Source organism: Talpa occidentalis, unplaced genomic scaffold (genome assembly GCF_014898055.3).
Source record: "Talpa occidentalis isolate TD23 unplaced genomic scaffold, MPIMG_talOcc4v2.1 talOcc4.17, whole genome shotgun sequence".
NCBI classification, from domain to species: Eukaryota; Metazoa; Chordata; class Mammalia; order Eulipotyphla; family Talpidae; genus Talpa; species Talpa occidentalis.
Genome location: NW_023601754.1, coordinates 36,833,761 through 36,846,723, shown reverse-complemented (window position 1 = coordinate 36,846,723; position 12,963 = coordinate 36,833,761). Strand labels below are relative to the sequence as shown.

The window sequence follows — 12,963 nt, the reverse complement described above, 5'->3', positions numbered from 1 at the left end:
ACCTCACACTCTAGACTTGAGCCCTAAAGGGAAAAAAAGGGATACAAAATAGAGCTTTAGAATCCTCTCTCTGGAGCTCTTGCCATCCCAGTGTATTCTGTGGGACTTCCCTGAGCCCTGGGTCCCCCTGAAGAGGTGGGGTAAAGCTCTGGTAGACCCATGCCTCTGTTCCTGTGAACATTGTTGGCTTACCAACCTACAAAAAGAAAGACAGGATGCACCAAGGGACAGCCATGTGTACCCCAGGCCAGGCCCAGGGTGTCCCCACCCCAAGAACCAAGGGAGAGTGTCTCCAGCATGGTTAGGGGGCTGCAGGGCATCAGCATTTAGCTCCCAGGCCTGGCTGACTCCTGGCCCCAGCCCACCTGAGGGCTGTCTGCAAGGACAGCCCAGAGCAGGGTAAATAGCCACCAAGCTGCAGAACTGTATGCACAGGACATCTGGGGCTGGGGGCTGAGCCTGCAGGGATTCCCACACCTCCTGAAATCACATGTGAAACCATGTGTCCGCCCCTGTGCATTGTCTATGGGAAGGCCTCTTATTTTTATCTGATTCTCCAGATTCAGTGCCCACAATGGTTAGGAAACCCCAGCCACACCCTCTGCTCCCCTCCACTGCTATTTACTGGGCACCTGTTACATGCAGGTCAGGTCTCGGGCGGGAGGAGTTGAAAGAATAATGCCAGCCCCTCCACTTGGCGGCCCTGTGTCATGCTGTTTAGAACACATTATCAGGAGGCCCATTCCCATCCTCCCAGCTTCATACCCCACGGCACCCTGGAAAGTGAGCAGAATCACTGCGCTCCTGACTCATAGATGGAAACGGAAGTCGGGATCAAGGAAGTGGTTAACCTCCAGCCAAACCCAGAATCCGGGATTCAAAGCAAATCCCAGCACTTGGCACCAAGGTTCCCATATCATTTGTGCTCAATACTCGTAGATTTCACTATTTGCCAGAGCGGCCGTCTTCAGCCTTGGGTGATAAACCAGTGCATGAGCTGTGCTGTTGTCCGCCACGCACTCAGAGCCTGCTGGGCAGACTCAAGGCTGATTTTAATCTCATTTAGGAGTGGAGGTGACGATCCTCACCCTGAGGCATAGGTGAGGGACCCTGGTGTCCATCTGTCCTGAAGTATGGACACAGAGTGGGTAGGAGACAGGAGCAGCATGAGGAGAAACAGACAGGAAGTAGTAAGACATCACAAAGCCCCTTCCTCCCCGAGGACTGTTCAGGGGGTACTGCCCCCTCCCCCGTTTCATGCAGGGAGAAGCCTTTCCTCCGAGCTCAATGGGCAGTCCAGCTGGCTTGAACCTGGGGGAGTCATCGGTAGAGCACCCAGCGTCAAAGCCACAATCTGCAGCCCTGAGTGCCCCCCTAATATGACAGCTGAGAGAAGAGCCCAAGGCTCACAGTGGGGACGGTTGAGTCCTGGCTGGGAGAGACTGGGGACCGGTGAGCTCCGGAGAGCATCCCGGGCAGCGAGCGCTGGGAGCTTTTTCCTGGCCCTGCTTCCTGGACACCGAACGACTGAGCACACCCTGGAATTTGGCCCAGCAGCCACTTGAGGCCTCGCCAGGCCCCATGCTAGAGGCTGGAGGACACACACCGGATGCCATCGCTGTCTTTGAGTTGTTTCCAGGCCAGTGGGAGAGACAGGCACAGCCCATTCAAACCTGCAAGCAGGTGAGAATGTGGGCCCACCTGGCTCACGTTCTTCCGGCCCAAGATCACGTGCATGGTAAACCACACCAACGATTCAACCACTTCTTGCTCACCAGTTGGACACTGAATCCCAATTGCACAAATAGAAAGCCGCATGCCTGCCTAAGTACAAAGGAAATGCAGTCGAGGAGCATTAACAAGCCAGATGTAGTATGTGCTTTCTATTTGTTAAGTGCAAGGCAATGCATTAAGCACTTTGCAGTTCCCACGCGGTAGGTAATTTTAGACCCACTTTTCGGATGATGAAATGGCCGCTGGGAAGTCAAGTGACCCGAAGAGGAGGTCACACCTGAACTGAGCTGGTGGTTGGCAGAGCTGGGAACTGAAGCCAGCCTGTCTGCCCCTAGCCCGTGGCCACCACACCACTGCCTCCCCACTGTGAGAAAGATGCCAGCCGAGAGCAGGGAGGGGACCAGAGAGGACGTTTCTAGGGGTGGGGCATTCGATGGGGCTTAGAGGAGGCAGATGCCCCGCCAGGTCTGCTGTCAGTGGCAGAGCCTCCAAGTTGTAAATCCCACCCAGAGATGGAAAGAAGGTCCACCCTCCCCCCCCCACCCCCCCCACCCCTGCCCAACCCAGCCTGGACCACCTCTGGGTTAAAGTTCCCTCAACCTCAAAGGGGATCTTAGCTCATCAGAAATAGATCCTACTAGAAATCCTCCCTGAGGCCGCTGCCTTGGGGACAGCCCAACCTCCTTGGCCTTACCGGGACCCTGACATTATACCCCGACACAAACCCCGCCACCAGCCTGCTTGCTAAGGCAAACACCTGGCTCTCATCTGCCTCCCAACTTTGTTCAGAGGCTTCTTCCCCCTGACATGCCTCCCCATCTCTTCCTCCCCAAAGCCTGCCCTGCCCTTTCTGCCAGGAAAGCCTCTTTCAAATCTCCCTGCTGCCCCCATTCTTTGTCACCTTGAAAACAGGAACTCATGGCCTCCAGCCCACTGGGGGGTTCTCTGGAAATACCTGCAGGCCTCTCTGATCTCTACCTGGACCTGGGGCTCAGGAATGGGGCTCAGAACCCCACAGAGACCTGTACTAAATGAAACAACTATTCTACAGTAATAGTTGTGTTTATTACAAATAACACACAGGACACATCCTCACCCAGGGCTTGGGGGTAGCAAGGGGAGAGGATGAGGAATGAGGCGGGTCCTGGCTGAGGGAGGGGAGGTGTGTGGGTCAGGGAGTATTTAACAGTAAATATCAGAAGCTTTGACATTGTCACTGGACCTTTTCATACACAGAACCTCCAAACTCTCTTCTCTGAAGTTCTTTCTTCCCGCCCTGCACCACCAGCTCAGCGCCTAACAAACAGCAGGTGCTCAGAAAGCTTGTGGGTGAACAAAGGCAGGACCGCAGACCCCACACGCAGTGAAGGGGGAGACCCCACAAACCCCCTCCCACCCCTACCCCTCCCTTTGACCTCCTTTTCAGAGCCCAGAGGAGGACGAGGCATTCCAACCGGAATCTTTGTAGATTTGTAAAAATCAATAGCGGCCAAGGCTTTTCCTGGAGGCTTGACCTTCAAGGAACAAAGAAACCACAGGTTTGAGGATGGGATGCAGAAGGAGCTTATCACAGGCAGCCTCGCCCAGGCTGGGAGGCCCTGAGCCAATTCCAAAGCCTCTGCGGCCCAGGATCCTGCCTGCGGCCTGGTCCGGAGGAGGGGATGGAGTGGGAGGCTGGGGGTCAAGTTGGAGACACAGAAGGCCCTGCACAATGGCGCTGGGGGAGGCCTGGGCTCTTTATAGAGCTGCCTCAAGAAGGATGGGAAAAAGTGCAGCAGCTTCAGTCCTTCAAGGAGTTAGCTGAGAGCAGGCCAGAGGGCAGGCCGCCCCCCTCCGCCTGCTGGTGAAGAGCTTTCCTGCTCCCCTGGGTAGGCCAGTGCCAACACCGGTCCCGGCCATTGTTCCCGCTTCCTGGCCAGCAAAGAGTGGGTTGGAGCCAGAGCCCCATGCTGCAGCCGCTGGAGCTGGAGGCCAGCATGTTAAGAGCCAAAGGCTGTCCCGGCAACACTGCCTACCCCCCACCTGGCCCACCTGGCAGTGCCCACATTCCACGCCTCTTTCATCACTGTCTGAACTGCATGTGGCTTCGGGCAGCCCCTGGACTTCTCAAGGATTGGACAAAGTCATTACTCCTGTCTGCCCCGAACCGTCTCATGGAACCGGTATGAGGGTCAGAACAGCTGGTGGATGAGAGAGGCCTATGAATGGGGTGTCAGGGTCGGGAGAGCCTGACATCCCAGTGGGAGAGCTGGGCTGGCTGCGTCCTGCCTCAGTCCTCTGTGCTCTGCTTCCCGTCATGGCACCTCAGTGCCAAATACCCTGCACAGTCATGCCAGTGTGCCCCAAAGCCCAGAAGACGGCATGACTGGCTCCATTTCACAGATGAGGGGTCGAACCACCTGCTCAAAGGCCTGCTGCCACTAAGTGCAGAGGTAGGACTCCAGCCAGATCTGACTGCGGTGCTCTTAACTACAAGCTCGCAGCACCGCCAGCCGGTTCCCGCACACCAGCAGCGGAAGATGTTCCTCTCCCGCTGTCCCCCTGCAGGGCCAGCACAGACTTAGCGACACACAGGATGATGGGCTCCCAGGAAAGCTGCCATCGGCGGCCCTGCCTGCCTAGCATGGTCTTCTACGCCCATCCAAACCCCCGCGGCCCTCCAATTCAGCACCTCTTTTCCCAGCTAGGGGGAATGACTAATTCCAAAACGTGCTGTTTATGCCAGTCTCCCCCCTCGCCCCTCCCAGCTCAGGCCTCATCCAGATGTCACCTCTTGCCCCGAGGCATCACCCTTTTACCAACCGGTCAGTGGTTGGGGCAAAGGGAACTGAAAGAGACTAAAGACAATCCCAGTTTCTATCCCCAGCCGTGATGTCTGAAGTCCCCACGAAAGCGCTATGCTCGGAGAGACGGAGACTCCATCAGGAGGGGTTCTCCGGCAGGTGGGAGAGACACCTGCGTGTGTGTCCAAGTGCAGGGGTGGCTGCTCAAGCCGGTGTGTGCTGTTCTGTCACTTACACCTGGGGTGGGGCAGAGCAGGCAGGAGGGGGAAGGCTGCAGCGGCATAGGCAGCGAGGGAAAGGCCTCCCCAGAATCAGAGCAGCAGGTCCCCAAGAGCCCTCCAAGATCAGGGCTCCAGACCTCTGCTTCAGATGAGGAACTAAAGTCCCCAGAGGGGCAGCACCCTGCCTGAAGTCACTGGTTATGTAAGGGCTAGGACCTGAACCTGCCCAACCCGAGGGGCCGAGGCCCAGGCTCCATTCACTCCTGGTTTGAGTCCAGGCTGAAGCTGGAGCCTGAGGACCAGGTGGAGGCTGGTGGAGCCCTTCTGCTTTGTGAGAGGGGTATGTGGGGACAAAGGGAAAGAAACTCATGGCTCCACAGGGGCTTGGCCACACCTAGCCCAGGCTGCACCTGCCCTGGCATTTGCCCTGGCACACACGACCCACTGCCCACTTAGGAAGGGCAGCCTGCAGCTGTAAGCAGAGGCACAGGACACATTGGTGCTTTCCAGGAGGCTCTGCCAGCTGGGCAGGTTTTACCTACAGCCACTCAGCTAGAAAGGAAGCCAGGATGAGAGCCTGGCACAGATGCCAGGACCCTGAGGGCAGGAACCACATGGCTTCTCGAGGCTGGGGTCCTGCAATGGCCACACACACAGAGGGAGCCAGGAGTGTGGGGTCCAGTTCACATCCAGGGACCCCCTGGCATTTCAAACTAAGCCTTTTACACCCAGGTTTTGAGCCCCCTGCAGCGTGGGTATCTCCCTGTCTTAACTTTCTATCCACCCCCCACTGCCTCCAGGTCCGGGTATCCCTACTGCCCACCCTCCACCAGCTCTCAATGCTCAGACCAGAGGAGACTGTTGCCCCCTCCCTCCCCACCTCCATGCTTGCCTTTAAGAAGCAGGGGCCTGAGTCACAGCTGGCTGGCGGGGTGGCAGCAATGGGATAGAGAACGGGGTGAGAGGGGAGGTCGCTGGGTTGGTGTGCAATGGGTCACTGAGACAAGGTGAGTAGAAGTGGGGCGAAAACAGGTGACCCTCGAGGAGAGGGCCCTGGGGCCAGGCCGGCCCTTGGTTTACCACTGGGGCGAAACAAGCTCTCATGCTTACAGGCCCAGTCCCTTGGCTCTGACCATCCGGGAGCTGCTGGTCTCTGGCAGCCCAGCTCCCTTCTCAGGTGCTGCAGTAAAACCCCAAGATCAAGTGGTTGTGGGCCACTCCCGGGGGCCCAGCTGTCTTGCAGTTGGTACCGTCAGTGTCTTCCCAGCTTTCCCACCAGGACCTCCAGACGCGACTCCATCTACCAATAACTCTCACCATAAGCCAGCCAGCCAAGGGTTAACCGCCCCATTTCACACACGAGGCAACTGAGCTCCAAAGAGGTTAAGTGACTTACGCAAGGTCACAAGACCAGACTATGCACCATTCCCCGCCTGCCACCCTGGCCTGCCCACCCCAGCTCACGCACCATCATGCCCCCATAGAAGAATCACCCGCACGAGCAGAGCTTTGGTCTCTGGTGGTCAGTGTCTTTACTTCTAAAGCATACGCTGGACTCACTATATATATATTAACATCAAAAGGGGCTATCTAAAATGGAGTCGTTTTAAAAAATCCAAATTCTCACATTTTTATATAAGATCCAAAATGACATGAAATAAACTATACAATGTTATTGAATAATAACTGCTTTTAGAAAGCAAAATGAAAGGGAAAAAATGAGCAGTTGGGACATGGTAAGCCTGGGCTCTATGTCTTGTGAGGCGTCGTAAAGGGGCGCCAGCACTGGGGCCGGACCAGCCCCTCTGGGCGGGCACAGGAAGGGAACCCAGAGAAATGAGGCGATGGGGCTTCTCAGACTTCTGAAGGGGAGAGTAAGACAAGGGTCTCCCTGCTCCTCTGGGCTCTTGGTACATGCAGTGATTAAAGTCTTCTTTCAAGACCCACAACCAAGAAGGGGGCCTGCAAGAGGTCAGGGACAGAGCCACGTTCAAAACTACTGTTTTGATAATGACGGTCCTGCAGACTTCCAAGCAGGGCCCCGGCCTCCAGGGAAACCAGTGGACTCCATCCCCCTAGTGGTTTCTTAACAACCTTCTTCCCCTAACTGCCCACTCCGTGCCCCAGACACCCTTGGCTCCATAAGGCTCAAGGGCAGTCGAAGACCTGGGAGGACCCAAGGGAAATGCTCTGGCCTTGGAAGTACCCGGATGTTGTCCAGGGTGTCCTGGCGGCACAGACCCCAGGGTCTAGGCCAGAGCCAGGCTGATGGGGGAGGGTTTCCATGGGCTAGGGGACTGCGGGGTCAGAGGCCATGGCCAATCTGCTTGCCTCCCCGCCTCTGAGTACCTAGGCCTGGTCTTGGCCCTGAAGCAGGGCTGGCGCCAGCGTGCTTCTCACAATTCAAGGGGGAGGACACTGGTTTGCACCCACTGGGAAGACTGGGCTTGGCCCTGCTTCCTCCAGGCACCAGGTGGTCTAACACCCCCCTTCCTTCATGCCAGCTGGTCCACCTGGCTGAGAGCATTTCCCCACCATAGCTCAGAACCACTGCGGAGGTGAGGTGTGCTTAGCCTTCAGTGGGATTAGCCTTCAGTGCAAAGGCTGTCTTCCCTCCGCTCCCTGTGGACACACTGTGGCTGAACACATCACAGGAGAGCTTCTCGGCTTCCTCCCTCTGGCTGGGCCGCTTGCTCTCCAGGGAAGACCCAGGCCACAGAATGCACCGCCTGTGGGTCTGGCCTGGCAGAAACCTAGAAGACACATGGCCACTGGCTAGCACAGGCAGAGAGCTGGTCTTTTGGTCTGGCCTCCTGGTACCCAGGACGACGTCACAGTTTGGCCTTTTTGCTCAAAAGGTAACTTGAAGGGGGAATCCCCTATACCTCTGGGGTCCAGCCCTTCTGCCAGTTTCCCCCGTGACCACCTTCTTTTCTAACCTGTCTGCTGGTGAAAGGACTGGGAAAGTTGGGCTGGTACCACACCCTCCTTGGGGTAAAGAGGCCACCTGACTTCCAGCCTGACTTGCCAGACTCCCAGAGACAAGGGAAGCTGGCAACTCAGAAAGCAAATCCTGATTGGGAAAGAGGTTTGTGGAATCAGGACCAGTTGGAGCAATCTGGTTCCCCCAACCTCCAGGCTAGTATCAAGAGAGCCAGGCACCACCCCCCGCCCCCCACACACACACACACCTGCCCATTGTCCGTCTGTCCTCATGCTCAGGACCTCAGCGCACACGGCCGGGTGGAGGGCTCCTGCCAGCCTGGGAGGGGCCACGGCCGGGCTCAGGGCAGGCAGGCGGCCACCTGGTAGGCGCCCTCCGCGGCAGCGGCGGCAGCGCTATGCTGCGCGCTGTGCTCCTGCAGCAGGGCCACGTCCAGGAAGCGCTCCCCGCACCACACGCACTTGAACTGCTGCTCGCGGGCGTGCACCCCCTGGTGCTTGTTGAGATGCTCCCGCTGCTTGAAGGCCTTGTCGCAGTTGGGGCACTTGTAGGGCTTCTCGCCGGTGTGCACGCGCCGGTGCCGCTGCAGGTCCGACGCGTACTTGAAGCGCTTCTCGCAGTCCGGGCACTTGAGCGGCTTCTCTCGGGCGGGGTCGCAGCGGTGCTGCACGAACTCCGAGGAGGAGAAGAAGCGGCGCTCACACAGCGTGCAGCGCAGGGGCTTCTCGGCCGCCGAGCAGTGGGACAGCTGGTGCTTCTGCAGGGCGGACGCCCGCTTGTAGGCCTTGTTGCACACAGGGCACTTGAAGGGCCGCTCTGCCGCGCCGGGGAGACACTTGTGCCGCAGCAGCTCAGCCGACTGGTCGAAGCCCTTCTGGCACACGGGGCACTTGAAGAGGGTCTCGAGGGTGTGCACGTGCTGGTGGTAGAGCAGGTGGCTGGGCTGCCCGAAGCCCTTCTCGCACAGGCCGCACTTGAAGGGCTCCTCGGTCTTGTGCGTGCGCCGGTGCCGCATGAGCGCGTACTGCTGCTTGAAGCCCATGGGGCACAGGTCGCACTTAAACGGCCGCTCGGCGCTGTGCGTGCGCTCGTGCTGCCGCAGGTCCGAGGGCCGCTTGAAGGCCTTCTGGCACTCCCCGCAGCGGAAGGGCCGCTCGCCGCTGGGCGTGCAGGGGTGCTGCAGCAGCTCCGAAGACTCCTTGAAGTGCAGCTCGCACACGTTGCAGCGGAAGAGGTGGTGCTCGCCCGAGTGCGCGTACATGTGGCGCACCAGGTGCGAGCGGTGCTTGAAGGTCTTCTCGCAGACCGCGCACTTGTAGGGCCGCTCCGAGCTGTGCGTGCGCTTGTGGTGCACCAGGTGTGACGACTGGCTGAAGCTCTTGTCGCACAGCGTGCACTTGTACGGCTTTTCGCCCGTGTGGATGCGCTCATGCCGCGACAGCTCCGACAGGTGCTTGAAGGGCTTCTGGCAGATGGGGCAGCTGTAGGGTTTCTCCACCGGGTCAGCAGGGGCCACGGCCGGGGGCGGGGCGGAGGGGGGCAGCGATGGGGCCGCCGTGGCTGCCGGCTCGGCAGCCTCGGTGGGCTTGTAGGTCTTCTCACAGATGGAACACTTCACGATGCCACCAGTGCCAGTGTGTGCGCTGTGGTGCTGTGCCAGTGAGGTGAGCAGCGAGAAGCCCATCTTGCAGACGCCACAGACAAAAGGCTTCTGCTCAGCCTGCACGCACTGGTGCTCCAGCAGGTCAGTAGCCTGGTGGAATATCTTGAGACACTGCGTGCACTGGAATGAGCGGTCATGGCCCGCCAGGCACTGGTGCTCATGTGGGCTTGACAGATGCGCCAGGTCGTGACCGCACACACCACACTTGGGGCCGGGCTCACCTGCTGCCTGCAGGGGTGCATGCTGCGGGGGCTGCAGGCCAGGGTCTGGCTGCAGGAGGATGCCATAGACCGCACAGCCCAGGGGGTTCTCAGCCGTGCCCGGGGGCAGAGTGTGCTCAGCCAGCGCCGGTGGCGGCTCTGCATGGTGTTGAGGTTGCGGGGGCTGCGGCTGCTGTGGTTGTGTCTGTGGCGGCTGCTGCCAGCTTTCCGACATGCTTGGGAAGATGAAACAGGGCTTGGAGAGTAACGGCTTCAGCTTCCCGCTTAAGGTGACCCAACCCAGAAAGAGAAGCTGCCCGGGATGAGGGGGTGGACAAGGACCTCAGGCAAGGCACAGAAGAGGGACTGGTCGGACAGCCCGAGTCATTAACCAAGAGCAACTACAACGCTCTGCCTACAGGATGGGGAGGATCTTCGTGGCAGGGTCCCAGCAATGCCAGGGAGGCTCTGCCTTCCCCGATGATGGGTTCTGTGGGGAAGAGAGAAAGCATGAGTTTGAGGCGGCGACGTGCAGTTGTTCCCTGAGCATTCTCTGTTCTGCGCGCACTTGCCATGTGGACATAAGCCACATCCGGGAAGGGAGAGAGGCTCAGAGCTGGGAGATCTGCGCCCTTCACACGTACCACAAAGTCTGCTGGCCACTCAGCTCCTCCAGCAAAGGAGACGGTGCTCTCTCCACCCCTGCCCACCCTCAGTTCCCCATCCCTGGGCCTGGGCATCTCAGGCTCCGAGGTTCCCGTAAGCCCTCCTGAATCAGGTGTTTCACGGTGAGAGTCTGGGGGGTGATCTGCTCACAATACAAAGAAGTCACAAATTCTGCCCAGGCGCTAAGGGAAAAAGGGGAAGACCAACCTGCCAGGGCCACGTTGTCTAAAACAATAATTTCCGCAGTAGAACTTTTTTTGCAAATAAATTCTTACAAGGAAGTTGACTATATAAGACAAATAAAAACAGAGAGGATTCTCCTGGAGCCCTACCAGCCCCTCTCACATGGCAGCCTGGAGTCTCAACCCGGGACACAATTGCTCAGAACAGCCTGCTGGCTTCAGGTCTCCCATAGCTAGGGCCTGGCAAAAACAGCCTCAGGCAGTCAATATAAAGAACTACATAGAACTGAAGACTCTTTCAAAAACCTTCTCCTGGAAGGGGCTGGCTCTCCACTGTGCCCTGTGGCCCCCGCCCTGACCATACATCTGTTGTTTCTCCCCATATATGTATGGATGGCACTGCAGGGGCCTGAGCCAAAATATGATGGGGGACAGGTCCACAGAGTCACGCTGTCTTGATGTCAACACACCAGAACTTCCCTACTTTATCGATGTCCCATTCAAAAAAAAAAAAAATTTCCTAAATCCTCTGAATCTCTATGACAGTATCAAGACCTAGAGGAGGGCCTCCCCGGTGGCGCGGTGGTTGAGCCCTGCGTTGCGAAGCTGCCCGCAGCCTCTGCAGCACCAGTTCGATCCCCGGCCGCTGGGCGAGGGTCCCACAACATGGCGCGCAGACCTCTCCTGCCGCCCGCTGCTGCCCTCAGCAGTGTACTTCATCACTCTGCCTGCTCTACTCCCTGCTCTGGCTCTGGTGAATTCTCTCACCCTCCTGCGCCTCTGACTGTACCCAGTGCTTGTATAAATAAATAAATAAATCTTAAAAAAAAAAAAAAAAAGACCTAGAGGAAAATGTACCCTATTACGAGTTTGCCTCTGCGGTGTGAGAAGGCATGCTAGCCGCGGAGCATGTTCCCTTGCTAGTGTTCCCTTGCCAAAGAGCTGGTTCCCTTGCTCCAAGATGATAAGATTCTGGGTCATCAATGGAATTTAAAGCCCACCCAGCCCAGGCAAATCTCTAACTCACCACTTTGTGGCAGCATAAGGTAATGACAGAGAGAGGGAGGAACTTTTAGAATCAGATACAACCCACTTCCAGGTTCCCAGCTCCCGTGCTTCTAACAGTAAAAAGTTTCTAAGTTTTCTCCTGAGGACAGGAGCAGGAAGGGGGTGTCTCCACGGGTCCGCCTGGCCTCTAACTGCTCTGCCAGAGAAATATGAGAGTCAGGCTAAGAGCTGTCATCCTCAGAATCTTCCGGGAAGGGAGGAAGGAAAGGAGCTGCTGATCTGGGTGGAGGCAGCAGGCTGCAGGAGCAGCAGGTACGCACACCTCCCCAGGACAGAGGAAAGCCTGGCTACTCTGAGCAAGGTCTAGGGCCACCTGCGCCCACCCAACTGATTTTTCCCCAGCTTGAGCCAGACTCAGGGAACCCAGCCCTGGGCCACCAGCTCCACTGCCCATCCCTGTCCACCTCCGGGAAGGTGCCTCCAGGAGGCCTCTCCGATCACTCAGCTCTGCAAAGAGGAGAGACGACGGCTAGGGGAAGCCCCAACCTGGGGCCCACCCCAGCCAGCGCTTCCCTCCTTCTTAGGAAACCTAATTTAAACCGATCACTTCCCCGCCGGCCCAGCTGGGCTGCCTCCTGTCAGCCCTCGGCCGGCGGGGATCTCCAGGCCACAGCAGCCGGAGCGCCGGCCCCGCGGGCGACTGGGCGCAGGGGAGGCCCCGGGTCTGCAGGCCGGCCCCGGGAAGCGGCTGCGCGTCGAGGCCGGCCTGGGCCGCCCCGGAGCTGGAGAGGCCGCCGGGTCCGGCCGGAGGTGGGGGGGCCGGAGAGCCGGGCGGGCTGGGGAAGCGGGGCGGCGGGGCGGGAGGGGCCCCCAGACGCAGCCCCGGGCGCCCAGCCGCTCACCTGCTCCAGGGCGCCCGCGGGGTCTGGCGCGGGACGAGTAGCGACCGGCTGCCTCTCCGCCGCCCCTTTATTCCGGTTCCATCCAGGGCGGCGCGGCCTACGCGCGCTGCCAATCCCCGGTCTCGCGTAGCGGCGGCGGCCGGCCCGGGGCGGGGGAGGGGCAGGGAGCGGCTGGAACCGAGGAAGCGACGAGCGCAGACAGGACGGCGGCGCCGGGGCGGAGGAGCGCCGGGCGGGCGGGCGGACGGACCGATGGCCTTGCGGAGACCGGCGGACGGGCGGGCGGCGCGGGGGCCAAGGAGGCGGGGCCGGGGGAGGAGCGGCAGCCGGGGCGGCCGCGGGAGGCGCGCGGCGAGGCCGCCCCCTGCCGGGGACCCGGCGGCCGGGCCGGGTCGGACTGGCCCGGCGCGCGGGGAGGCGCTCCCGTCGCCGGCCGGCGCGCCCAGGTCCGCCGGGGAAGGGCGCTGCGCCCCGGAGAGCCCCGCCCGGCCCCGGAGGAGAGGCGCCGGGGCTGCTCCGCCCCGTCCGACCGCAGCACCTGCAGGCCAGGTGGAACCCCCAGGTCTCCCGGCCGCTCGGGGACTCTCAGGAGAGGCGCCTCCGGGCTCGGGCTCTGGGCAGGTTAGACGAGGGGGCTCCGGGACTGCGCCCCCCGCCCGG

General features: G+C 59.7%; 1 protein-coding gene across 1 annotated transcript; it reads right to left on the bottom strand.

The window, feature by feature from the left end:
* Positions 1–5,586: 5,586 nt before the first annotated feature.
* ZNF319 (zinc finger protein 319) lies at positions 5,587–12,575 on the bottom strand. The gene is made up of 2 exons (XM_037516456.2): positions 12,304–12,575; positions 5,587–10,035 (listed from the first exon to the last, which is right to left on the bottom strand). Exon 2 carries the CDS (start codon positions 9,778–9,780, stop codon positions 8,023–8,025), a length of 1,758 nt encoding a protein of 585 aa, XP_037372353.1. The 5' UTR covers positions 9,781–10,035; positions 12,304–12,575; the 3' UTR covers positions 5,587–8,022.
* Positions 12,576–12,963: the final 388 nt, after the last annotated feature.